At 41.8% G+C, this 24,531-nt stretch overlaps 1 protein-coding gene across 5 annotated transcripts; it reads left to right on the top strand.

Moving 5' to 3' along the window:
• Positions 1-7,636: 7,636 nt before the first annotated feature.
• ZNF655 (zinc finger protein 655) lies at positions 7,637-23,005 on the top strand. 5 transcript variants are annotated; one of them, XM_079787504.1, is made up of 6 exons: positions 7,637-7,785; positions 8,704-8,867; positions 9,954-10,039; positions 10,427-10,553; positions 17,794-17,898; positions 18,608-23,005. In XM_079787504.1, the coding sequence occupies exons 2-6, from the start codon at positions 8,732-8,734 to the stop codon at positions 19,993-19,995; spliced, it is 1,842 nt and encodes a 613-aa protein (XP_079643630.1). In that variant the 5' UTR covers positions 7,637-7,785; positions 8,704-8,731; the 3' UTR covers positions 19,996-23,005. The 5 variants fall into 5 exon arrangements, with proteins under 5 accessions (XP_079643630.1, XP_079643633.1, XP_079643632.1 ...); XM_079787505.1 differs by lacking the exon at positions 7,637-7,785 and adding an exon at positions 7,889-8,070; XM_079787507.1 differs by lacking the exons at positions 17,794-17,898; positions 18,608-23,005 and adding an exon at positions 11,557-17,786.
• Positions 23,006-24,531: the final 1,526 nt, after the last annotated feature.

Below are 24,531 nucleotides of genomic sequence, written 5' to 3'. Positions count from 1 at the left end.
AGCCTGAAGCCCAGGGCCCCAACAATGCTGTTACACTGCCATCTAGTCACTCTATTTCCCTTAATCTTTAGTGATATATTTTCTGAAAATTCCATTCTGACAGGTATTTTAAGAAGATCGAGGAAAAGAAATCTTGGTTTTTTGACATCTTGGTCACAGTTTTAAAGGTGGGGAAGGGGAGATAACACATTCCTAGAGCCCCTTCCCCTCCAGCCCCCCAGAATGGCAGTATGAATCAAAATGAAGGGACTTCAAGGACATGAAACTCAAAGATGCAGGGCTGAGGTCAGGAGCATAGTCACTCCTCTCTGACCTGGAGAGGTCCTCTTGGATGTTTTCCTGCTCACATTCTGGGCAAGTAGCAGTGGAAAGGCTGGGTTTTATTTTACATTTCTTGAATGATCCTAACATCCAGTCATCTCTTGACTTTAGAATCACTATCTACATCATTAGTTTGGTATGTAATATTTTGATAGCTCTTACCCTGAAACTTAATTTTTAATGCTTTCATACCTTATTTCAACTAGATTACTCCTCAAAAATACTCTTTTGCTTTCATCGTTGCCTTTAAATCACTTTCATTGTTCCTTGCAACCCACAGACATTTAAAAAACATTTGTTCGAATAAAATGTCAACATTTTCTGCCCATGTGTAGACAGTTCAACAAATTCATTATGGGCCTGATATTTCAGTACTTAGAAGGGCATGTCATTTATTAACAGATTTTGTTACATTGCAACTATCAGGTTATTTATGAAACTTCTGAATGAGAGAAATACTATAGCAGCAGGTTTAAAATACATAAATAATGTGGCAATGGGTTAGTTACTTACATATCTCCTACTAGAGGCCCGGTGCATGAAATTTGTGCATGGTGTGTGTGTGTGTCCCTCACCCCAGCCTGCACTCTCTCCAATCCAGGACTGCTGGCTCCCAACCGCTCGCCTGCCTGCCTGCTTGATTGCCCCTAACCGCTTCTGCCTGCCAGCCTGATCACCCCCTAACCACTCCCCTGCCAGCCTGATTGATGCCTACGCCCCTGCAGGCCTGGTCGCCCCCAACTGCCCTCCCCTGCTGGCCTGGTTGCCCCCAACTGCCCTCCTCTGCTATCCCGGTCACCCCTAACTGCCCTCACCTACAGGCCTGATCACCCCCAACTGCCCTCCCTTGCAGGCTTGGTCCCTCCCAACTGCCCTCCCTGCTGGCCTGATTGCCCACAACTGCCCTCCCCTGCCAGCCATCTTGTGTCCACATGGGGGCAGCCATCTTGTGTGTTGAAGTGATGGTCAATTTGCATATTACCTCTTTATTATATAGGACTAGAGGCCTGGTGCACAAAATTCGTGCACGGGGGAGGGGGGTGTCCCTCAGCCTGGCCTGCACCCTCTCCAATCTGGGACCCCTTGAAGGATGTACTACTGCTGGTTTACAGGGATTGGGCCTAAACCGGCTGTCGGACATCCCTCTTGCAATCCAGGACTCCTGGCTCCTAACTGCCTGATTGATTGACCCTAACCACTCTGCCTGCCTGCCTGCTCACCCCCAACTGTCCCCTGCCACCGGCCTGCTTGCCCCCAAATGCGCCCCCCTGCCAGCCTGATCACCCCCAACTGCCCCCTGTGCCAGTGTGCTCGCCCCCAACTGCCTCCCCTGCTGGCTTGCTCATCCCCAACTGCCCCCCCTGCTGGCCTGCTTGCCCCCACCTTCCCTCTCCACTGGCCTGCTCACCCCCTCCTGCCCCCCTGCTGGCCTGCTCACTCCAAACTGCCCCCCCCCCCCCGCTGTCCTGATCACCTCCAACTGACACCCACTGACAGCCTGCTCGCCCCTAACTGGCCCCCCTGCTGGTCTGCTTACCCCCAATGGCCCCGCCCCCCATCAGTCTGATCACCCACAGCTGCCGTCCCATCCTGGCCTGATCACCCACAACTGCCCTCCCCTCTTGGCCTGGGTGAGGGGCTGTTGGCTGTTTGCAGGCTGGCCAAGCCCCCCAGCAGGGACCCTCACCCCATGGGAGTTTGGTCAGCCTGGGTGAGGAGCTGAGGGCTGTTTTCATGCTGGCCACACCCCCGCGATCCAGGCTCCCAGCCCCTCCTTTTTTTCTTTCTTTTTTTTTTCTAGCACCTCCTTGATCGGAGGCCAGGGCCAGCTGGAAGCAGGTATCTAGGATTTATTTATCTTCTATAATTGAAACTTTGTAGCCTTGAGCAGAGGCCAGGGCTGGCCAGGGCGGGAGGGAAGCTTGGCTTCCTCCATCGCTGGGGGAAACCCAAGCCTCCTGCTCGCTCCAGCTCCCTGGTCGCTGCCATCTTTGTTGGGTTAATTTGCATACTCGCTCCTGATTAGCTGGTGGGTGTAGCAGAGTGGTCAATTTGCCTGTTTCTCTTTTATTAGTGTAGATTACACTGTGTAACCAACCTATTTCTCCAGCAAATAGTAAGGTTTCAATGATCTGCTTTCAGTGTATTCTCCACAATTCATTTATTGATTGCATATGACCTGCATAAGTATGTTTTTCTTGGGCGGGGGGGGGGGGGGGGGGGGAGAAGGAAGGAAGGGATCCCCTACCCCTTGACCTTCTCTCTCAACAAAATAAAGTATCTTTCTTTATTCTGGTAACACTGCAGGAAATGGAGATGGGGCATTAGGTTTGGCCTAGTTGGATTTTTCAGTTAAATCACTATCAATGAATTTCCTAAATAATCCAGTTTGTTTTACTTAGTACCAAATTGAGATTTGGTGGTGTTCAAGACCATCCTAGTAATCAGTGACAGGCAGAACAACTGATAATTAGTCATCTAATGGCCCAACCCACTTTCCACTACCCTGCCACAAACTCCTTTCACTACTCACTGCACCAAGTCAAGCTCAGCTACCACAACCGAAAAACCAAACTAATGTCTGAAATGATTTTTTTTTAATTCAGAAAGTTCAGAAACTTAAAGGAAATGAAGTGTATACCTTTTCCTACTGCATCCAAATCACTTTTTTCACTAGGCTTCAAACACTCTTTAATCACCATTAACGGCAATGGTTTTGGGGGTGAGCAGATGATCTGCAAACACTTATGAGGCTTAAACTTGTCATTAAAACAACAACAAAAAACACCCATGGAGCTCGGTAGTGTCAAGGGTCTTCCCCATTTCATACCTTGGGGTCCCAAGAAATCTGGGGAAAAAGTTCTCATCAGAAGGACAGCACATGGAATGCTTCCGTGGGAAGCCCCAAAATTAAACTAGGGTCATTTTTGCACTCCACCCATTGGGGTGAACACCCAGGATGAGACTGTCTCTTCCCGGTCCCAGAAACAGCTCATCTAGACCGGAAACGAAAATTTCTGCTTAGATCCAGGGCTGTGGAGATGGCGGCGCTTCCTACCGCCGAGGCTGGGATGCGGGATAGGGACGTGGACCCTCCTCCACAGGGCGGTGGTGGGGTGGGGGATCGGATCGCGCAACAACGACGTACATATCCACTTCGGTCCTGCCTGTCCTCCCCCGTCGGACCCACGTCTCACCGTGAACCCCGGAGAACTCTGGGGTTGCTGGGATACAAAAGGCAGATGACTGGGGAAATCGAAAGGCAGCGGAAAATTGGTCCCAACCACTCTGCTTCCCCAAACCCAGGCTGTGCGTTTGTTTGTGTAGTCACAGAAGCCGGAAGCGCGTCAACATCCGCCTTCCGGGACTGGGCTGCGCTTCGGAGTTCTCTCTAGGAATGCGGGAGGACTTTGCATCTGTGTTCCCCAATCGCTGGGTTAGGCTTTGGGGAGGGAATCTCTCCTCAGCTCAGCTTAACCCTCAGGAAAAGGGGGGTTACGTTTCCCTGGATACCATCCTGTTCTGATAGATATACGTTTCTCCTACTTCTCCTTATTGATGGCAGTAATTGTAATGATTCTAGTTATTACCAAACAATACTACTACTTAGTGATTGTGTGTCTGTGGCAGAGGAACTGCAAAAGAGGAAAATCAAAGTAAAGTCCATAATGGTTTCCATGACATATCGCTTTATACCCACTAGGATGCCGATAATAAAAAAGTCAGATAATAGGTGTTGGCAAGGATATGAAGTTGGAACCCTCAATACACTGTAGTGGTAAACATGAAGACTAGTGCAGACACTTTGGAAAACAGCCTGGCATTTAAATTGTTAAACATAGAGTTACCATATGTCCCAATAATCTCATTCTTAGCTATATATCCAAGAGAAATGAAAACTTATACATGAATGTTTATAGCTGTATAATCCATAATAGTAAAAAGGTAGAAACAACCCAAATACTCATCAAATTAATAAACAAAATGTAATATGTCCACAGGATGAAATATTATTGGGTACAAAGGAATGAAGTACCGATACATGCATCAACATGAATGAATCTTGAAAATATGCTAAGTGAAATAAACCAGTCACAAAAAAATCAGTTATTGTGTGATGCCATTCACATGAAATGTCCAGAACAGGCAAGTCAATAGACAGTAAATTAGTGGTTGCCCAGGGCTGGAGAGGTATAGGAAGAGACTGCTATTAGGTATGGCTATTTTTGAGAATATTCTACAACTGATTGTGATGATGGTTGCACCATCAGTGAACATACTAAATATCATTGACTTTCATACTTTGCGTGAATGGTGGGGTATTTGAATTATACCTCAAAAATGGTTTTATTTTTAAAATATATTTTTATTGATTTCAGAGAGGAAGGGAGAGGAGAGAGAGAGATAGAAATATCAATGATGAGAGAGAATCATTGATCGGCTGCCTCCTGCACGCCCCTTACTGGGGACTGAGCCCACAACCTGGGCATGTGCCCTTGAACTGAATGGAACCAGGGACCTTTCAGTCCGCAGGCCAACACTCTATCCACTAAGCCAAACCAGCTAGGGATCAAAAATGGTTTTAATAAAAATAATTATTAAAAACAATGAACGGCTTCACAAAACCAAAGTGATTGCTTCTCTGGGGACCCTGATTATGCATTGCCACTTGAATGGCAGTATTTTCAAACAGACATTCTTTCCAATACTAGAAGTTATAAGATTTTGAGCTTGGATAATGTTTCCAGGGAGGTTTCATAATAACAATAATGGAATTATTATAGTAAGTCAAATGTGAGACATTTTTGCTGTCAAAATGTTATCAGAATAATGATGACTTTTACTATTACTTCATAAGTAGTTCAAGAAACTTCATCTTTTATAAGACAGTAACTGACACCTTGAATGACTGTGACACCACTCTAAATTCCAAGACAAGTTTGAGCACAGCAATGGAAAGCCCACAAAAGGAATAGTCCCTGCTGCAGGGGCTACCAATGACTAGGTGCTATTCTGAATAACCTTCCACGCCCTGAAATGTCCCATTCCTTGAGGTTTGACCTTGCTGTGTTTGCCATTGTTTTTGCTTTCTACTTTCCCATGACTCTTCAATAATCCACTTGAGTAGGTCTTTGCTCCTTATAACTGGCTGGATCCCTAACCTATAATCCTCCTTGAAGACATTGTATTCCCAGAACTTTTTCCTCCAGATACTTACTCATATTTCTGTCCAGTGTTTCAAGTAATCTCTAAGAGCCATTACATTATTATGCATTGTGTTTTTCTTTGTATAAACCTGCCCCTTTTCCCTCTACCCCCCCCCCCCTATTTTTACATTAAAGTGATTGCAGCTAGGTTATTGAATGCAGCTGACTGGGTGTTTTTCCCATTTATGTAGTGTGTGTGGCAAGGACTTGGGGGACATTTATAGTAACTCCATTCTTTGCCTAATGATCTACTGGCACCAGGAACCCAAAGTGGCCTGGTGGTGTTCTGTTTGCAGTTCAGTGGGACACAGTGTATCTCCTAAAAGAAATGTTCTTTAGAGAATCTGGACCACAACCCAGTAGACTCTAGGTTTGGAGACAGGAAGCCCAAATTCCACAAATGGATTACTGGGTGCCACCACTGTTTTGACCCCTTGGTTCCTGTACTCATGTAGTCTTTCTATTAGAGACACAATACCATATATGTAGGTAATTGGTGCAGTGCATATCAATGCATATACTGTATACCCAACTATGCAAGGTGCTGCATCTGATATGAGCAATTTAGCTGGTCTTCAATACGTGCCTTTCCACAGTTCTATCAGGCTAGCTATCCTATATAATAAAAGGATAATATGCAAATTGTCCCCTCCACCGGGAGTTCGACCAAAGTTCGACCGGGGGCAGGGCCAGCCCTCCAACTGCCTGCAGTCCCTCCCCCTGGCCATCCCCACCCCTGATCGCGCCCCCCATCAGGGGCGGGGCAGGCTGGCCAACCTCCCATGTTCCCTCCCCTGGCCAGCCTGGCCCGATTGGCCCTGATCAGGGCAGGCCGGCCAGACCCCCCCCCCCCTACCTGTGCACGAATTCATGCACTAGGTCTCTAGTTTCTGAATAATGAGTAAGAACCATTAATTCTGTGGTTACATGCTCATTGTCACACCTCCTTGACTATAAAATAGGTTTCTTAGTTTAAGGTATGTCCAATGGATAAGGCATCCTGTAAGCTCACAAATGATGGTGCTAGTGTTGACAAAGTAGTCAGATTTTTAGAGCATGTATCAATTTTAGTGTGATATTTTACTTCTTTTGTATTGATCCATGCCTAGTGCAATGGTGGGCATAAAGGAAAAATGAATGAAGCACTCATACATTTTCTTTAAAGCTATATAGTTTACACTAAAAATCACAAAATTTATGAGTTGGTTGTTTCCATCTGCATCATGTGAGGAAACCATTGAAAGAAAATTTTGCTCAGAAGCCAAGTAGTAGCTATTGTTTCTTACCACTCTTTGTTAGGGATTGATGCCATTGATACTCAAGGAGGAAATAAAGGGAAGGTACCATATATCAGAATCTCTGAGGCTGATGTTGTTTAAAAAAAGATATACAATGCCATAGTTTTGTTCTTATTTAATTTGATGTGAAATAGCATTCAAGGATAACGTTTGATTTGTGAGCTTAAACAAAGCCGTACTACCTACATCCCTTCCAAATCATTTTTTTTTTAATTCTTTAAGACACCTGCCAGTCCCTAGCAGATCTAGTTTCACAAGACAGCACATTCTCTAAGAATCCCTGAAATCATAATACCTTAGGTTAGGGGATCCTGTTCAGCACTCCGGCCCCCCTGTCCAAGTTCTCCGTGCTTTACCTATCCCTGTTTCTGCACAGTCCAGTCTTCCCCCCAGGAGTGTGGCTCTCTCCCAGTCTCAGTTTCTCTCTTCCACTCCTGTTTGTTCAATGCCCCAACTTCCGCCAAGAACCTTAGAGGATTCCGATCCTCGATTTTCTGTGCACCTCCTATAATCAGAGTCTTCAATCCTCTCCCTAACGAGTATTCTGTACCCTTTGCTAGTTCCCCCTGGCTGCCTCCAGGAAGTCCTCCTCTGCAGGTGGTAGTCTCAAAGGTTGGCTGACGCGGGGAAGGGCCTGCAGGGGGCGCTCTGCAAGCCGGGGCAGTCCCAGTCCGTCATTACTGGTGTACGGGCTACAAAGGCAGCCGGCGGGGTTGGCAGGGAAGGAGGGCAGAAGGCACGACAGCTACCTCCGGGGTTCCCACCCTCTCCCGTGGGCCTCCTCCGGGGCCCTCATCCGGGGCCCTGCCCTCGGCACCGGCCGCCGGACGCCGCCTCCGGAAATGCCACCGAGAAGCACCGCCCTCCAAGCGGCGTAGAGCGACTCCCCCAAGGCCCGGGTGGCCGCGAGCAGAGGTGTCTGCGACAGGACGGCAGCCCTGGCCCGCTGTGGCGCTCGGGTGAGTCCCCGGAAGCCATTCTGGGGTCGCGGTAGGGGCGGCCCCGGGTTTTAGCCTGCCGGGGCGGAGGCGGGGGCGGCGGCGGCGGCGGGTCCCGCCGGCGGCGGTTTCCGTCCGCGGGAGCGCGCGGGCCGGTGGTGCGAGGGCCTGTTTCTCCTCAAGCCCGGCTTCGCCCCGCGGACCGAGGACCCTGCTGTCAGCACCCGGCGACCGCGCCTGGGTGTCAGCCGGGTGGCCGTGGCTTGCCTCGCCTCTTTGGGGCCGTGTTTTCACCCCAACGGAGAGGTGGGAGGAGGGCAGCGCCGGGAGAGGCCTGACGCCCCGACGCCAGGGCCTTGCTGGGGGTTGCGGAAGGGAGACAACCCTTTCCGTCAGGGGGACGGAACCCTCTCGCGTCCTTGGGTTGGAAGGACACCAGTCCGATCTGTCCGGACCGCAGCTCTTCCCGGGGTTGCTGTCAGGGTTGAGGGGAAAGGCCTGCCGGCCTCGTCAGAGTTAGCGGAGGGTCCCATCCCCAAAAGTGGGGTTTTGTTATGAGTCAAGACGGTTAGGTAATCGAAAGTGGGCTGACGGTGTGTTTACCAAGGAATCCCAAGGGGCCTGCTCTTAAAAAAATAATGAGTAATCCTAAGTAGCATATATCTCTGGGTACAGACTTGAGCCTTGAAAGAAATTTGTAAATCTCAACTATTTTAAACTTTCCTCACAAATCTTTACTGTATTAAATTGTACTTTCTTGATTTTTTTTTTTTTTTGGAAATACCACACATTCGTTGTTTAATTTAGGTGCTTAATCATTATCAACTATTTTTATTGAGTATCTACAGTGTCTAAGGTACTTTTTGCTAAGTGCTCAGGATATGAAATTACAGGCTATTTTAACTTATTAAAGTAATTTCTCCTAATCTCACCCCACAGTGATGGTCATTGCCCTCCAGAACAGGGGATGGAGGAAATATCTGTCCAGGAAGCAGCAGGATCACCAAGGGTCCAATTTCAGTCTTTGGAGACCCAGTCTGAGGGTCTGTCCCCAGAGCCTCAGTTCCTGCTGGACGCCGACATGGATCAGGGACTCACTGGGGGTAAGGCAGAGCGAGCACTGACGTCCAGGAGAATGGGAGTGTGGAGGGGCTTCTGGGCCAGGAACTTCACTAAGAAGATGGTCCCTTAGAGGGAGGTCTGGAAGGGAGGGGCTCGTGTGCCTCAGTTCAGTCCTGGTCTTGGGCCCCTCTATTAAGGACAGCCTGTCTTTCCTTAATGGGCAGAATGGTAGTCACTCTGCTCCAGCTGCTTTTTGTTGATGCAGCCTTTGCTTCATCCCATTTACCACATCCACAGTCATTTCTAAGATGTGTCGTTTTTGCCGCATCTCACAATCCTCGCTTGGCTTTCCTTTCCTCTTAGGTTTAGGGCTATCCCTCCCCCTCTTCCCTTCACTTAGTATCTTCCCTCCTGGATGACCTTTCCTGCTTTGCCACAGGCCATTCTGTTGCAACTGCAGTGTTTGTGGCTAATTTAATGGTGGTCCAGAAAGCACCCATTTAATTCCTTGGCTGAGCCTGTATGAATGTATACATGTCTTATATTGATTATACAATAACATTTTTATGTGTTATATAGGTAGGTTGATCTGTCCTGTACTGCCTTTGTTCCGTAATCTTATCTCAGAATACTTGTAGCCAACTGCAGTGAAATAATGTGTGTCAGCAACACTAGGTATGTAGAGTGCTGTGGGGCATTGTGGGAGTGTGGACAGGATTGTGAGGAAACAAATGGCCATTCCTTATTCTTAGCTGCCTGACGCACTAGTTGCAGAGACAGTGCCCATTCACAAGATAAAGGCTTAGCGATTATGGAACAGTGTCTGGGAAAGGGTCAGAAGTCTGTTGGGTAACCATGGCTCTTGACAAGTCGCTGTAAGTTCTTATGCTTTGCTTTGCCCATTTGCAAAACGGGTATATTGCTTAATATGCTGAATCATGGGTCTAGACTTTTGTAGTAGGACATGCAAGTGCTGAGAAGGAGCAGAGCAGACACACTCAATACCTGATAAATGTTCATTGGTTTTACTAGAATGTTGATGTGAAGAAGGGTCCTACTGGCTCTCCTCTGTAAGGGAGCCCTGGGGAAGGGCTGCTCTCACTCTTGGCTCCTTTCTCCTCCCTTAGCTCCACCTGTTCCCCAGGTGCCTGCTCTTCCCCACGAGGGAAGCCCAGGAGACCAGGCAACTGCACTCCTGACAGCCAGGTACCAGGTGAGCTGAGGAACCTTCTTTTCCTCAGGGACTGTTGCTGCTTATTGAGTGTGGCCCTTCCCTCACCCCATCCATAAACCTTGCCTAGAATTTTTTTAGTAACAGACTCTGGTTTCAGAACTGATCCTCTTCAGAGACCTGGACGCCACACAAACCATCTTCCCAGCTTCTCAGCACCACCAGAAAACACTGTTTCTTCTTTATCCCTAGTGTTTTGATGGGGGCTTATTGTTAAAGGGTTATGGAATTTATTCCCTAGATTCTAATTTGTTCTCACTCCTCCCTGACATAAATACACACTGGAGTCTCTATATCATCTCCTTCAATCTCTGGCCATGATGCTGTAGTGGCCTTATTCCCAAGAGCAGCCAGGCTGTATTATTTCAGGAGTTTGTGACATTCGAGGATGTGGCTGTGCACCTTACTCGAGAGGAATGGGGATGCCTGGATCCTGTTCAGAGGGATCTCTACAGAGAAGTGATGTTAGAGAATTATGGGAACGTGGTCTCACTGGGTAAGGATTTCTTTTTATTCATTCAGTTGACCTATTGGGATTTCTTTACTGAGTAGGTGTGAGGTCTCTGAGAAAGTAGAGTTTGGCTCAGATTCCAGGTCTAAGAACCTCTGAATCCTCTATCTTTAAGGTCATCTCCTCTGGGAGTGGTTTTCCTTTGGGGGTTTCAAGATATGAGACATTCTACTCCTTATTCTGAGTTAATGGTTCCTGCTTTTATGGGGTATCTGTTCCCTGTTAGAAAAGGGAAGCTTGCTTGTGCTTTGCCTAAGTTCTTACCTTCGCTATTTTATTTTATTTTAATTTAATTTTTATTTTATATGAGCGAGACTCTAGGGCCTCCCAACCTACAACCAGACACTTTCCTTCCTGGTAATTCAGTTCCTTTGTATCTGAGTTTCCCATTTTCTTTGGAAGAAGAAATGCCTTTTTAAAAGATAAGCTTAAATCCTTCTTGTTGAGTAATCTCTTACAAGAGAGATTACTAAATTCATCTTCAAGCAGGCAGAATTTGGAGACTTCATTTAAAGGCATGACTCACTGTGCGTACATTTCAGTGAATCACCCAGATGGTAATCCTAAATAACCTCATTCCTAGCAGCAGAACACTCAGATTTAAACCAAGTCTCTCCTTTGTCATTTGGGTGGTATATAGTAGGCTGCCCAGATTAGGTAACCTGTGGTGCTGTGGAGAAACGTCAGTGGGGGGTTGTTGATAGCCCCCTTGATGTGAGCATTGCTCCTCCTTTCCTCTCTCCCCCCCCCTTTTTTTTTTGTTTTGTTACCTGTCTCTGCTTTTGTTCTTTTTTATTTATGTGTGAATTTAATGAAGGTTTTTCTTTTCTCTCATTTTGCTTTGCCTATGCTGATGGCATCTAGGGTTGTTGCTTTGTCTCCTTGATTACACTCAGGATTAAAGAGGTCTTCTTCTCTGTGGGGAGGCAGCCTGCCCACTGGGAAGGTTTTAGCGTGTTTTCCATTCGTGGCTCTTTGATCTTTGTAGGCATACTTCTCCGTCTTCCCACCACCCGGATTCATAGTGTGAATTCCTGCCCGGCCCTGAGTCATACCCAGGCAAGTGCTTTCTCTGGAGAAACACTTGCAGTCCTTTCAGCAGGAATCTCCAAGAGATGGCCCAAGTATCGGCTTCCCATCGATATTGCTCATCCCCGCTCGGAAACTACTTTTCCACAATTATAAGATATTACACTTGATTGATGGAATAGATGCTCCCAGGATGCCACCACTATGTAAAATTGCAGCTCCTCAAAAGACCTTTGTTAAATTTCTAAAGGGCCAAGGAAACTCTCCGTTGCCACCAGATGCATTTTGTATCCTGAATTTTGAGTTCATTCAGAAGCCATGGTTGGTGGTCATCTACTTGTGTTCTGAGAAACCACAAAGTTCAACTCCAGCTCTTCAGTTATGATGTTTTCATTTTATTTTAGAATGTGGAATGTTTGTTGCGCGCCCCTCCTTTTCTGTAGTGAACAGGACCTGCTCCTTCTGATGCTTAACTCTCTTGTGACCCCTGGGCTTTCTTTATATTTAACATTCTAGTCTTCTTCTTTTGAGTCCCTGTGGCCGCCTCCAAGGTCCTGACTTTGTCCCCTTTATTATTTGTTGCTAAACAAGATTGATACATTTACATGACCTTTTCTGATTAAGTGTTCCTTAGCTCTGTCCTTGGTGGAGGGGAAATGGGAAGGCAAAAGAGTTCAATTTCTTTATTTCAGGGCATCAAATTGAATGTATATTTAACAATTTTGTATACTGTAAAGTGATATGTAATTGCAAGATACTATAAATTTTATCTAATAATAACATAATTTCCAACAGTTAACCTGTCTACTTTTTGGAGTAAAGCAACTTCTTAGCAGCTTAATCAGCCTAATAGCACAGCATGCTAGTTAACTGAATTTCGTTCCATTTTCTTGCATCTCTTCACATACACAGGACACACATGCACACTTATACACATACTGGGCACAAATGCACACAAGAAATCCTCATATTCAGTTTGCTCTTGTGATAGGAGCATCTCCTTAGTAATTATTTTCTACTGTTTTTGGGAAGACCTTTCATATTTGTGGGTTCATCAAATTCCATGTGAATTTTAAAGTTATACACTTAACTAACTTAGCTTAATGTTGATGTTATAAAATAAGGACTTTTATAATTCAGTCCCTGACTTAGCAGCCACACATCTTTTTTCCCATGGCAGTAGCTCTGAGGTGTATTTGTCACAGACATCAGAACTTTGGTCCTTTGGTTAAGTGCTTTGACTATATTGTAGTAAATATACAGAGTCTGGCCCTCGCTGGTTTGGCTCAGTGCATAGAGCATTGGCTTGCAGACTAAAGGGTCCCAGGTTTGATTCCCTTCAAGGGCATGTACCTTGGTTGCAGGCTCCTCCCTGGCCCGGGTCCTGGTCGGGGTGCATGTGGGAGACAACCAATGTTTCTCTCACATCATTGTTTCTCTCTGTCTTTCCCTCTCTTTTTCACTCTCTCTAAAATTTGAGAGAGTGCAATTTCCTCAAATTGAATATTGCTAAAAGATCAAGTGCAATTTCCTCAAATTGAATATTGCTAAAAGATCAATAGAAAAATATCCTCGTGTGGGGATTAACAAAAACAAACAAAACAAAAAAATAAATAAGTATAGAGTATGAACAGCTGAGTAAAAGAGTGAAAAAGTTTATAAAATCATAATTTTTATTACCAAATCTAAAAGAAGCATACTCTATTAACAATGTATGAATTACTGGCTTGAGGGTCATACCCAAAGGAATGTTATATGTGACTTAGTGCTTAAAATTAAGTACTGGAAATTAAGACTGGGAAAGAGGCCTGGATTGCATTGCAAGTGGGACAGAGTGCCGAGTGCTTGATTAGATGACAGCATTAGAAACATGTTTATCAGAATTCTAGTTCATGATAAGTGAGTTTATCAGGAATGTTTGGCACATATCCCCTAACTTTTTAAAAATATATAATTAATTTTTTACAGAGAGGAAGGGAGAGGGATAGAGAGTTAGAAACATCGATGAGAGAGAAACATCAATCAGCTGCCTCCTGCACACTCCCTATTGGGTATGTGCCTGCAACCAACGTACATGCCCTTGACTGGAATCGAACCTGGGACCCTTGAGTCCGCAGGCCGATGCTCTATCCACTGAGCCAAACCGGTTAGGGCGAAACCCATGCTCTTTTTCACTATTTTGTGTCTTAAAGCAATTAGTCAAACCACATACGGTGTTTTTTATATTTTCATGGCTCTGTACTCCGATGACAATGAAAAATGGCTATGATAAATTGAACAGATAGGCATAAGTTTGAATAGTTTGGGAACAGAAAGGACACATTCAAGATGTAAAATTATCTAGGAATATATTCCATTATAAGGATACTGGAGGCCTGATGCACGAAATTCTTGCAAGAGTAGGCCTGCCTTCCCCTGGCTGCCAGCACCGGCTTCCCTCTGTCACCCAGGACCCGGGCTTTCCTCATATCCCCGGCTTTGTCCAGAAGGTCGTCTGGAAGGATGTCCGGTCTAATGAGCATATTAAACTTTTATTATTATAGAAGATACACAATAACAATATTGCTAAGGAGAGATTTTATTTGTGTATTTGTTAAGGATCAGAAAGAAAGGCATGAAGCTTCCCAATGGCTAAATCTTAGGCAGCAAACCAAATAATGAGATATATTTTATTTTTTTGCTTTATCCCTTAACCTTTTAATTCTGAGGTATATTTTAAATGTTACTTTAAAAAACCAGATTAAGTAAAAATGAATTAGGAAATGGTCATGGTTTAAATTTAAAAATTAAAAGATTTTAACAAAAAATGAAGTTATTTTATTTTTCTAAAATATATTTTTATTGATTTCAGAGAGGAAGAGAGGGAAAGAGAGAGAGAAACATTAATGATGAGAATCATTGATCGGCTGCCTCCTGCATGTCCCCCACTGGGGATCGAGCCCACAACCTGGGCATGTGCCCTGACCAAGAATCAAACCATGACCTCCTGGTTCATAGGTCAGCGTTCAACCACTGAGCCACACCAGCCAGGCAAAAATTAAGTAATTTTAGATTAGAGGCTTGAGCTACAAAAAAAATCTAAACAAATGCTGTTTTTGAGAGCACAGAATTTGACTTAAATTTAGGAAAAGGCATTTATTTATTTATTTTTAATGATTTTAGAGAATGAAAGGGAGGGAGGGAAGGGGGGGAGAGAGAGAGAGAGAGACAGAGAGAGACAGAGACAGAGAGAGACAGAGAAGGAAAGAGAAACATTGATTTGTTGTTCCACTTATTTATGCATTCATTGCTTGTATCTTCTATGTGCCCTGACTGGAGATTGAACTTGCAAGCTTGGCATATCCGGACCACACTCTGACTGAGCTACCCAGCCAGGCCAGGAAAAGACATTTAGACCAATGGCAAGAAAACCTGTCTTAGTGCTTTCTGAGACCCTTAGTGTGGTAGAGTAGAAAGAATATAAACTCTGGAATTAAACTTGGGTTCCAATTACCAGCTGTGATACACTGAGAAAATATTTAAACTCACACTCATTTTCTTCATCTATAAAACATGAAAAATAGTGTCTCCCTTTTGGTTTGTGCCAAGGATTAAGTTAGATTATGTTTATAAGTACCTGGCTCATGGTACTTACTCAAATGCTTGTTTGAAAAAGACAAGTGATATGAGCTATAGACCAGTTTTTTAATACAAATAAAAATTTTAGGAGTGTTCAAATTATTTCTTTACAAGTGCAATTTCCTCAAATTGAATATTGCTCTGACTGTGCCTAGAGTTTGGATTTTATTATAAAGAGATTTTTTATTTTTTTGGCACTAAAGATCTTTTAGACCCCTTTTAATGAAAACATTTATGATTCCAAATCTTTTGGATCCTGATTCTCCAATCACTATTTCTATTATTTTATTATGTTTACTATTTACTCCATTATCAACATGTTGGTCTTCTGTTCTCTTTCTATACATATTTTGGAGGAAGGAATGGATTTCATTCACAGTCATTTTTTTACTAGTAGATTATTTAAAAGCCAGGTTCTGAAATAAGACTGGGGTTATGTCCTAGCTTAACCACTTATGGCCTTGGGCAAGTTAATTAACCTCTTTGATTCTTAGTTTTCCTATTTTTAAATGGGTATAATAATAGTGACTACCTCATAAAGGTATGGTGAGTATTAAGTGAGTGCAAGCTTGTACAGCTCATGGTATGGTACTTTATACCTACCACCTGCTTAGTAAATCATAGCTTAATATTTTGATGCAGGTGACTTTAAGTCTATATCATGAACTCTGTTTTCTTCTGAACTTCAGTCTTGTATATCTAATTGCCTGTTAAGCATTTTATATCTTTCTACATTACCTTAGACACAAGTCCAAAATCAAACCTCTCATTCCACATTGAGATGATCTTTTTTGTTGTACATATGTGATAGATATAAAGAACCAAAATTTCAGTTGTCAAATACTTAGAAATATCTTAATAAATATCTCAAAAGTAGAAGTTGCAAATTATGTTATGAGAATTCTAAACAGAATAGTTGCTGCTTCATGCCACAGTTAACTTCTTTTTAACTTGCAAAACTATTTCATTTGACATGGGGAACCTTACTAAATATAAGTCCAAAAGAACTCTATTAATGCCCAGCAGGAACTCAGAAACACAGTAAATAAAAGACATTTATATCTTTTTTATATTTGTTCTGATCACTCTGCTCTTAGACTCTCACACAGAATCCCAGGAGGGCAGTTGTTAGTTTATATTTTCCAAGCCCAATACCCTTTTAAAAACATTGGTTATTTGTTATATGTTGATACTTGGACACAAAATTGGCACTCAATGAGTAGCTTTTAAGTAAATGAATCAAAAGAAATGCAAGATACAAGCTATGGTCCCTGCAAGACACAAGCTGCATGGTCCCTGCAATCAGATAGGGATGATGATATCTGAAATCAAGTAAAAAAATCTATAAATTCCATTATATAGTGACATATCAGGATAAGAGGAACAAATAAATTTTGTAGACATTCAGTAAGTGAAGAGAAAGGCTTTTGGAGATGAGAGGCTTGAGCTAAGACCTTGTATGTGTGCTACTAGAAGCTATCTGGGCTGAACACGTGTAAAAAAATGCCCCTTTGGTACTATAATAGTTCTGGCCCTTCAGAAGCAGACTGCCTCTTAGTTTCACTTTAAAAGAGTTTAGATCCTAGCAGTCCATTATGCAAGCCAGAGAAAGACCATTTTATGTGAAGATGCACTTTTATTGCACTTTCCTCACTATATATTATAATTATTTGTTTATACTTGTCTCTGCAGTTAAGAGTCTAAGGTCCTTGAGAGAATGGGCCTTATTGGCTTGAGCCCTTTATCCCTGACATACTTTGGATAGAGAGGGCATCCCGTAAATGTTAGTTTAATAAACAAGAGTGTAAGCTCCTAATGGGTGAGAATGTGTCATATTATTCTTTGTTTCCTTATTTGAATTGAAATGAATTGTTTCTTAAGGTTTATCCTAAGGATATTTACTCAGTCTTCACTGATTCTGTTGCTATGGTTCATGTCACATACAACAGATGCTTATTTATTTTTATTTTTTTAAATATATTTTTATTGATTTTTTACAGAGAGGAAGGGAGAGGGATAGAGAGTTAGAAACATCGATGAGAGAGAAACATCGATCAGCTGCCTCCTGCACACCGCCTCCTGGGGATGTGCCCACAACCAAGGTACATGCCCTTGACTGGAATCGAACCTGGGACCTTTCAGCCCGCAGGACGACGCTTTATCCACTGAGCCAAACCGGTTTCGGCACAACAGATGCTTAAATATCCACTTTTCTTTAGGTTATATTTTGATTACCTCAGTTTTGATCAGGTCTAATACAAGATTGATCTAGAGGCAACAGGTGAGGAGTGCTAATGATAATTTCTGTGAAATTATCCCATGCACAAATTCCGTTGTTTGAGTAATGTTTAAGTGAATACTATTGCTCCCAAAAGTCATAAACTTGTTCCTTGACATACTTCTTTATAGAGCACAAATAGGAGTTCCATGTAGAGGATCTTTGCCACTTTCACACTCCAGGCCTTCCTAATGTTTTCTAAGAATTTACTTTCTCTATTAACCATAAGTTAAGAGAAAAAGTGGCTGGTATGGTATCTGGGGATAAATTGCCACATCCCATTTCCTTCTCTATGAGCAGGATTTCCAATTTTCAAGCCTGATGGGATATCTCAGCTGGAACAAGATCTACAGGTCTTTGATTTGGAAACTAAGAATAGAGGAGTCTTAAGAGATGACTGCTCAGGTGAGTAAGGCAGAATCAATCAGATGGAATTAGTCCTATTGTTGAGCCAAGTTGTAGCTGCTTTGGCAGTCAAAATGGAGAGCTCTGTCTGTATCCCAGAATGGAGAACTCTTTCCTTTTCTCTTCAGTTTTTTCTTTTTTAATTGATTTTTAGAGAAAAAGGAGACAGCAAAATATCCATGTCAGAGCAAAACATTGATCAGCTGCCTCATGCACACCCCCTACTGGGGATCAAGCCGGCAACCTGGGCATGTACCCTGACCGGTGAATGGAACTGGCAACCTTTTGGTGCATGGGATGCCAAACCAACTGAGCCACACTGGCCAGGGCTTCCCTTCAGTTTTGATGAACTCTTTGCATTTATTTTTGTCCCTTATCATCCACAAGTTGTAGTAGGTCCCTATTCAAGTTGCTTGTCTATAATTCGTTTGAACTATTTCTCTATTTTTTCCTTTGAAATACCTTAATTGATTTTCTTACTCTGCTGGAAGTACCTTCTGTTTCTACCACACCCTGAACCATTTAGAACCTACCACACTTCCTATTCATGCCCTTATATCTGCTGTTGAAATTTTGTGCATATGTTTCAGAGTAAATAAATTTCTCTAATCTGGATAGATACTATATTAGCTTTTTCTTCTCTGAGATTTCTTTTTCTAAGCATAGGGTACAGATTACATTTGCATTTTCTATTTATATATTGCATCAGATGGAGGAACCAGAGAAGAGAACAAGCTGTTGATTCCTAAGCAGAAAATTTCAGAAGTACATTCATGCAAAATGAGAGTAGGAAGACTCAAAAAGGATGCCGGCCAAGTTCCTGATACTAGAGAAGTGTATAAACCTGAGGACAGATTAGAAAGGCTTCAGGAAATACTAAGGAAATTTTTATTCCTCGAGAGAGAGTTTAGGCAAATAACAATCAGCAAGAAAACTTTCACCAGTGAGAACAATGAATGTAATGAACCTGAAAAAAACTTCAGTCTGGAATCTACTCTTGATACAGACCAGAGAGATCTTAGAATACAGAACATTGATGACATTGATAGGTATGACATTAGCCTCAACCAGAATTCAGCTGCTGAGAAACATGAACAAGTAAATCTAACACAGGATTTTCAGAGTAGTGAATATAAAGAAAGCTTAATGGATCTTTCCCACCTTAGTAAATGTGAGAGCATTTTCACCACTGAGAAATCCTATAAATGTGATGCATGTGAGAAAATCTTCCATCAGAGCTCAGCTCTTTCTAGACATCAGAGAATTCATACTAAAGAGAAACCCTACAAATGTAAAGAATGTGAAAAATCTTTCAGTCAGAGCTCAAGTCTTAGTCGACATAAAAGAATACATACTAGAGAAAAACCCTATAAATGTGAAGTGTCTGAGAAGTCCTGTGAATTATCTGATAAATCCTCTACTCAGAGCTCAGGCATAATGAAGCATAAGAGGATTCACACTAAAGCAAAACCTTATAAATGTAGCATCTGTGAAAGAGTATTTAGTCGTAGTGTACACCTTACTCAACATCAGAGAATTCACAGAGAGATGCCCTGTAAGTGTACTGTATGTGGCAGTGACTTCTACCATACCTCATTCCTAGTCGAACATCAGAAGGTTCACTGTGAAGAGAAAGCCTATGAAAATGAATGTGGGATGACTTTTACTAAACATCAAGGAGTTAGTCTCAGAGAAAAGCCCTATACATGTACTGAATGTGGAAAAGACTTCAGATTGAATTCCCATCTTATTCAGCATCAAAGAATTCACACAGGAGAGAAACCACATGAATGTAATGAATGTGGGAAAGCTTTCAGTCAAACCTCATGCCTTATTCAGCATCACAAAATTCACAGGAAAGAGAAATCCTCTGAGTATAATGATTATGAGGAAAGTTTTAATCATAGCTCAGATCTTGTCCTGCAGCGAGAAGTCCTCACCAGAGAAGAAGCCTTTGATTGTGATGCATGGGAAAAGAACCTCCTTCAGAGAGCACAACTTGTTCAACATCAAAGAATTCATACCAAAGAGAAACCTTATGAATGTAATGAACGTGGGAAGACATTTAGTCAAGTTCAGGCCTCATTCAATATCTGAGAGTTCACACCAGGGAAAAATTGTGAGTACTGAATGTGATAAAATCTTCAGTCAGCTCAACCTTTTCATCATCGGAGAATCCACACCAGAGAGAAATCCTCTGAATGTGATGAATGTAGGAAAGCTATTAGTTTTAAACTTTTAATTGATGCCTGCAAACCCATACCAGAGAAAACCTACAAATATATTGAATGTGGTAAATGCTTCATGTTATGTTCATAACTTAGTCATCATTGGAGAATTCATACAGGAATAAAAGCCCATCACTGTAAAGAATGTGAAAAAGCCTCAGTCAAAGAAAATACCTTTTCAGCATCAAATTCATTCCATGCAGAAAGCCTATGAATGTAATAAATGTATGTGTGTGTGAAGATTCAGTCATATTTCAATCTTCATTCAACATCAAAGAATCCATACCCAAGAGAAGCCATTGAGTATAGGAGTTCAAGTCTTTTTCATCATCAGAATATCTACACCAGACCAGAATCTGATATAACTCAAATGGAAAAAATTTATTGCCATATTTCAGGCTTTACTCAACATCAAAATATTGGAGGGACAATTGTTGATTATTTGTATATGAAATTATTAATATATAGTCCCGATCTTTTTCATTGCAGAAGAATTTAGCCTGAGGAGTGACATGGTGAATGCAGTGATGTTTTCTCATGGCATTCTTTAATATAATAGGTGTTGTAAGTAACTATGTATACTTTATTTATGGAATTCATTTAAGCTATTTTTATTTTAATATGGCCTATAAACATTTTTCTTGAAATTGGAATGTATTGTTCTCAGCTTCCCTAAGATACTGTAATTACACCAATGTTAAAACATATCAGCATCTGGAAAGTAGTTCATTTAGTTTTTTTCTGCTGTTCTCCACCCAAGTTCTCTCCAAAACAGACTATTAGGCCTGCTTTTTTCTGGGGACCCTAATTCCTATTTGTTTCTAGCCACAACAACTGGATTCCTGTTGATTTCTCCACTCTCTTAAGCGCCTTCGAATGATGGTTTCCTAGTTTTAAGCTTTTCACCAGCAGGTATGCCATCCCTACTTGATGTCACTGTTCTGGTGTCTTTTTTCCCAAAGTAAAGCATCTTCCTTTAAAAGAATTGGATTTCTACATCCGGTTCACCCATGAGTATGAAGGATTCTGTCTCCCTTGAATTTATGACAGACAGCTAAATATTTTCAAGTGATGCCCAAATTCTTAGCTGCCTTGTTTTGCATCCACAGCCCACTAACAGAGATGATAAGAACTCCTAGTGTTGTAGCTACATTCATTCAGCATCTACTCTGCATGTCTAAGTTTAGAAATATTTTATATACTTCCATTGAAGGCCAGCAAAATGCTCGGGCCTGCTTTTGATAGGGCAAAACATAAAGAACATATGCTAAAAGATCAGAGAGCTTCATAAGGCAGAGAGCTCAGCCTTCCAACAAAGATATTGCTGTTCTTATGTAATATCTCTAAAGAGAATATTTCAAGAGAGTTGGTAATTTTGTTCCTGGTAAAATTTTAACCATTAAGATTGTTTTCTTATCTATTTGGATTTCCACCCTCAATATCCCCTCATCAATCTAGCACAGTATTTGAAGTGTGAGGGCATTGTGTATACTTATTCATTATCACATTTTTTTTGTATTTTACTAGAGTCTATAGGCCATATAAAAGAACATGATTTTCTTGACTGATAAAAGTGATCACAGATGTTGGGTCCAGAGTTCAGGGTCACCATCATAATACCTAGCAACAGTTTATGATTCTTTAGATGATGCCAAAGCATTTTATTATATTTTCCCATCTTAAGTTTCATAATATTTTATGAATAAGACAAGTGTTATTTAAAATTCTAGTTGTCATTCCAGCAGTTGAGGCCTTCATAGTTCAGATGTTATAATATTCCTGAGGGATCTTCAATAAATATATAAAAATGTATTGCTTGCCCTATAAGCATTTTATGGCTAACCTCTAGGATAGTTCTACCAGTATATTTTACCTCTTAGCCATCAGCAAGCATATGATCTAATCAGGGCAAGGTAGGAATCTAAATGTAAAATCAAATGAAAATGCATGTTTTTTTCCTGTCAAGGAATGTGTATACTCATGTATAGAAACTAATAGTCACCTCTGGGGATTATGAAACAGAGGATGAAGTAATCCTTAAATACCAGAATGTATAAACATGCCATGTATGCATTTGGTTTAGGAATGTGCTTTTCCACTTGAATAAAAGTGTGTTTGATATTCTGCAAATCTCTTTCAAATAAAATCTGAAGGCCTTAGCTGGAAGCATTTGGAAATTTTGGAATCACCTTTCTGGCTGCAACTCAGTTCCTTACAGATACTTAATTCATAACAAGAGTAGATCGTTCTCCTGTGTACTGATACTTGCTCTTCCACAGAACTCTTGAGGAATAAAGTCTGAATGTTTAGGAATTAAAGGGTTATTCGATTGGGATGGTGTCAGTACATAAAATAAGAGTAAATCATTTGAGGTTTCAGTTAAACTAGGCAGAGTGTGTGTGTGTGTGTGTGTGTGTGTGTGTGTGTGTGTGTGTGTGTTTAAATAAAACACATTTTTAAAAATTAGAAAAAAGGAACTTGCCAGTTTAAGCTTGCTGATATTTAATTGGTCCAATAGAATATGAGTTTGTGTTCTTAATTCTTGATGCTGGAGAGGTAAGAGAAAAAATCTATTAGTTGAGGGACCTAATTTTATCTACTATCTGCTCACCCACCTACATGTACATGTGTGTATGTGCATATTCAGACTTAATCCTCACAACTCTGCAAGGGAACTAGTTTCATTTTACAGAACTGAGGTATAGGGAGGTTAAAGAACTTGTTAGGATCACATAGCAAGTTCAAAGTCAGGTGTGTTTGACTCCAAAACTTTTTATCATCATGAAGTTGGTATTAGACATCAACCAGGGACATTTTCTTTGATTGGTCTTCATTCCCTGTTGCACCCCAGTGATTCACTGTTATTAGTTTGCAACTCATCCTAAATGCTCTCAAAGCTCTCTGGGATACTAGGAGAAAATATCCCAATATCTTTTGGGTGCTAGTCAGAGACCCTTCCCTGCCCCATGAACAGGCTTAGACAGTTTTGACAGTGACAGGTCACAGATCAGAGCTCCCCAATTCCTGTCTCCTGCTCAGTCCCCTCCATTCCCATCACTAGATTTCCATTTCCATTTTCAGTGCCCAAATGTGCGCTTAATTTTTGCTGCTAATTGGAACTTGCTGATGGACATTCTTACCAAGATTTACTGTCACCTCTAGTTATGTTATAGCAGTGGAACAAAGCAGTTATTGGGAAAATCAAGTTTGATTCCTAGGTTCTGGCTTGAGCAAAAGAGTATCCAAATAGAGGTAGACTGGAGAGATATGTGGTACACTGGAAGAGGAGCAAGGAGAGTATTTCAGGCAAGAGAGATGATGTCAGAAGGCCTACAAATGAGAGTATGGCATTTTCAGGGTAATGTATGAGCTTTCTGGAGAAATGCCTCACGCTAGGAAATAGTATGAGAGTAACTGATGAAGTTGAAGAACGAAAACTCCTAGGGTGTCATCTCAGCAAAGCATAATGGGATTACCACAACTAGAAATGTAACTACCTGTCCATTCAATAATACATTTGCCAGACACTGATATTCAGTGTTACAGTTAACCTAATCAAATGAATAAACCATCTACTGAGTAAAAGATACAGATTAGTTGTCTAAGCAATAGCTTTGGAATTAGACATACCTGTGTTTGAATTTTGCTGTTTACTAGCTGTGTGACTTTGGAACTTTTACTTAGTCTCTCTAGTTTTCTTGTCTATACAATGTGATTAATAGCATGAAAATTAAAGAGATAATGTAAAAGGTACTGGTCATATAGTAAGTGCCAAATAGTTACTAATATAAATACTATTATAAAAACGAGTAAAAATAGAAGACAGATGTTCAGATAGAAGATAGAGGGAACTAATGAGCAAGCATTTAACAGTGTAGGACTGGCATTGTCCAGGATGGGATGCCCTGGTTTTGGAGAACTTAAATATGACTAGAGAAAACATCAGGCATCCTTGGCTGTGGTAGGAACTGCCTCCTGACAGGCACTCCCTGTTGGAGTCAGCAAACTGACATCTGTCTCCTAAAATTTGTATAATATGAGTTCACATTTTCAAAATACAAGTGCATAAAGGAACTATTACTTAATCCAAGACTATAAGAATGATTTCAATCAGAAATCAGATGGTGCCCTGTATAAGTCAACAAGAAAATAATGGTGGAATTTTTTTTATTTTGTTGATGCATCCTATTCACTCCACTTATAGAAAATGGTTAACCTCTTGTGTTTGTATTTCATTCATGTTTATAAATTTACAACTTGGGCATAATTACAAGTGTCTTGTCTTTTTTCTTTTCTGCGGTTGCTCATATTACAAATCTTCACCCAGTCTTTCTTCATTGTCCTTCCTAAGTGCAAGTTAGACACCAGGCTCTGATTTGAGCAGACCAGGGTTCAAATGCTGCCT

Source organism: Cnephaeus nilssonii, assembly GCF_951640355.1.
Source record: "Cnephaeus nilssonii genome assembly, chromosome: 2".
Taxonomy (NCBI): domain Eukaryota; kingdom Metazoa; phylum Chordata; class Mammalia; order Chiroptera; family Vespertilionidae; genus Cnephaeus; species Cnephaeus nilssonii.
This window is presented reverse-complemented; position numbering and strand designations above follow the sequence as displayed.

Bases quoted from the DNA above. Each gene is read 5' to 3' on its own strand.
- ZNF655 (XM_079787504.1), top strand. From the start codon at position 8,732: ATGGAGGAAATATCTGTCCAGGAAGCAGCAGGATCACCAAGGGTCCAA. The intron at 10,040-10,426 runs GTGAGCTGAGGA...GTATTATTTCAG, and splicing joins TCCTGACAGCCAGGTACCAG to GAGTTTGTGACATTCGAGGA. The intron at 17,899-18,607 runs GTGAGTAAGGCA...ATATTGCATCAG, and splicing joins CTTAAGAGATGACTGCTCAG to ATGGAGGAACCAGAGAAGAG.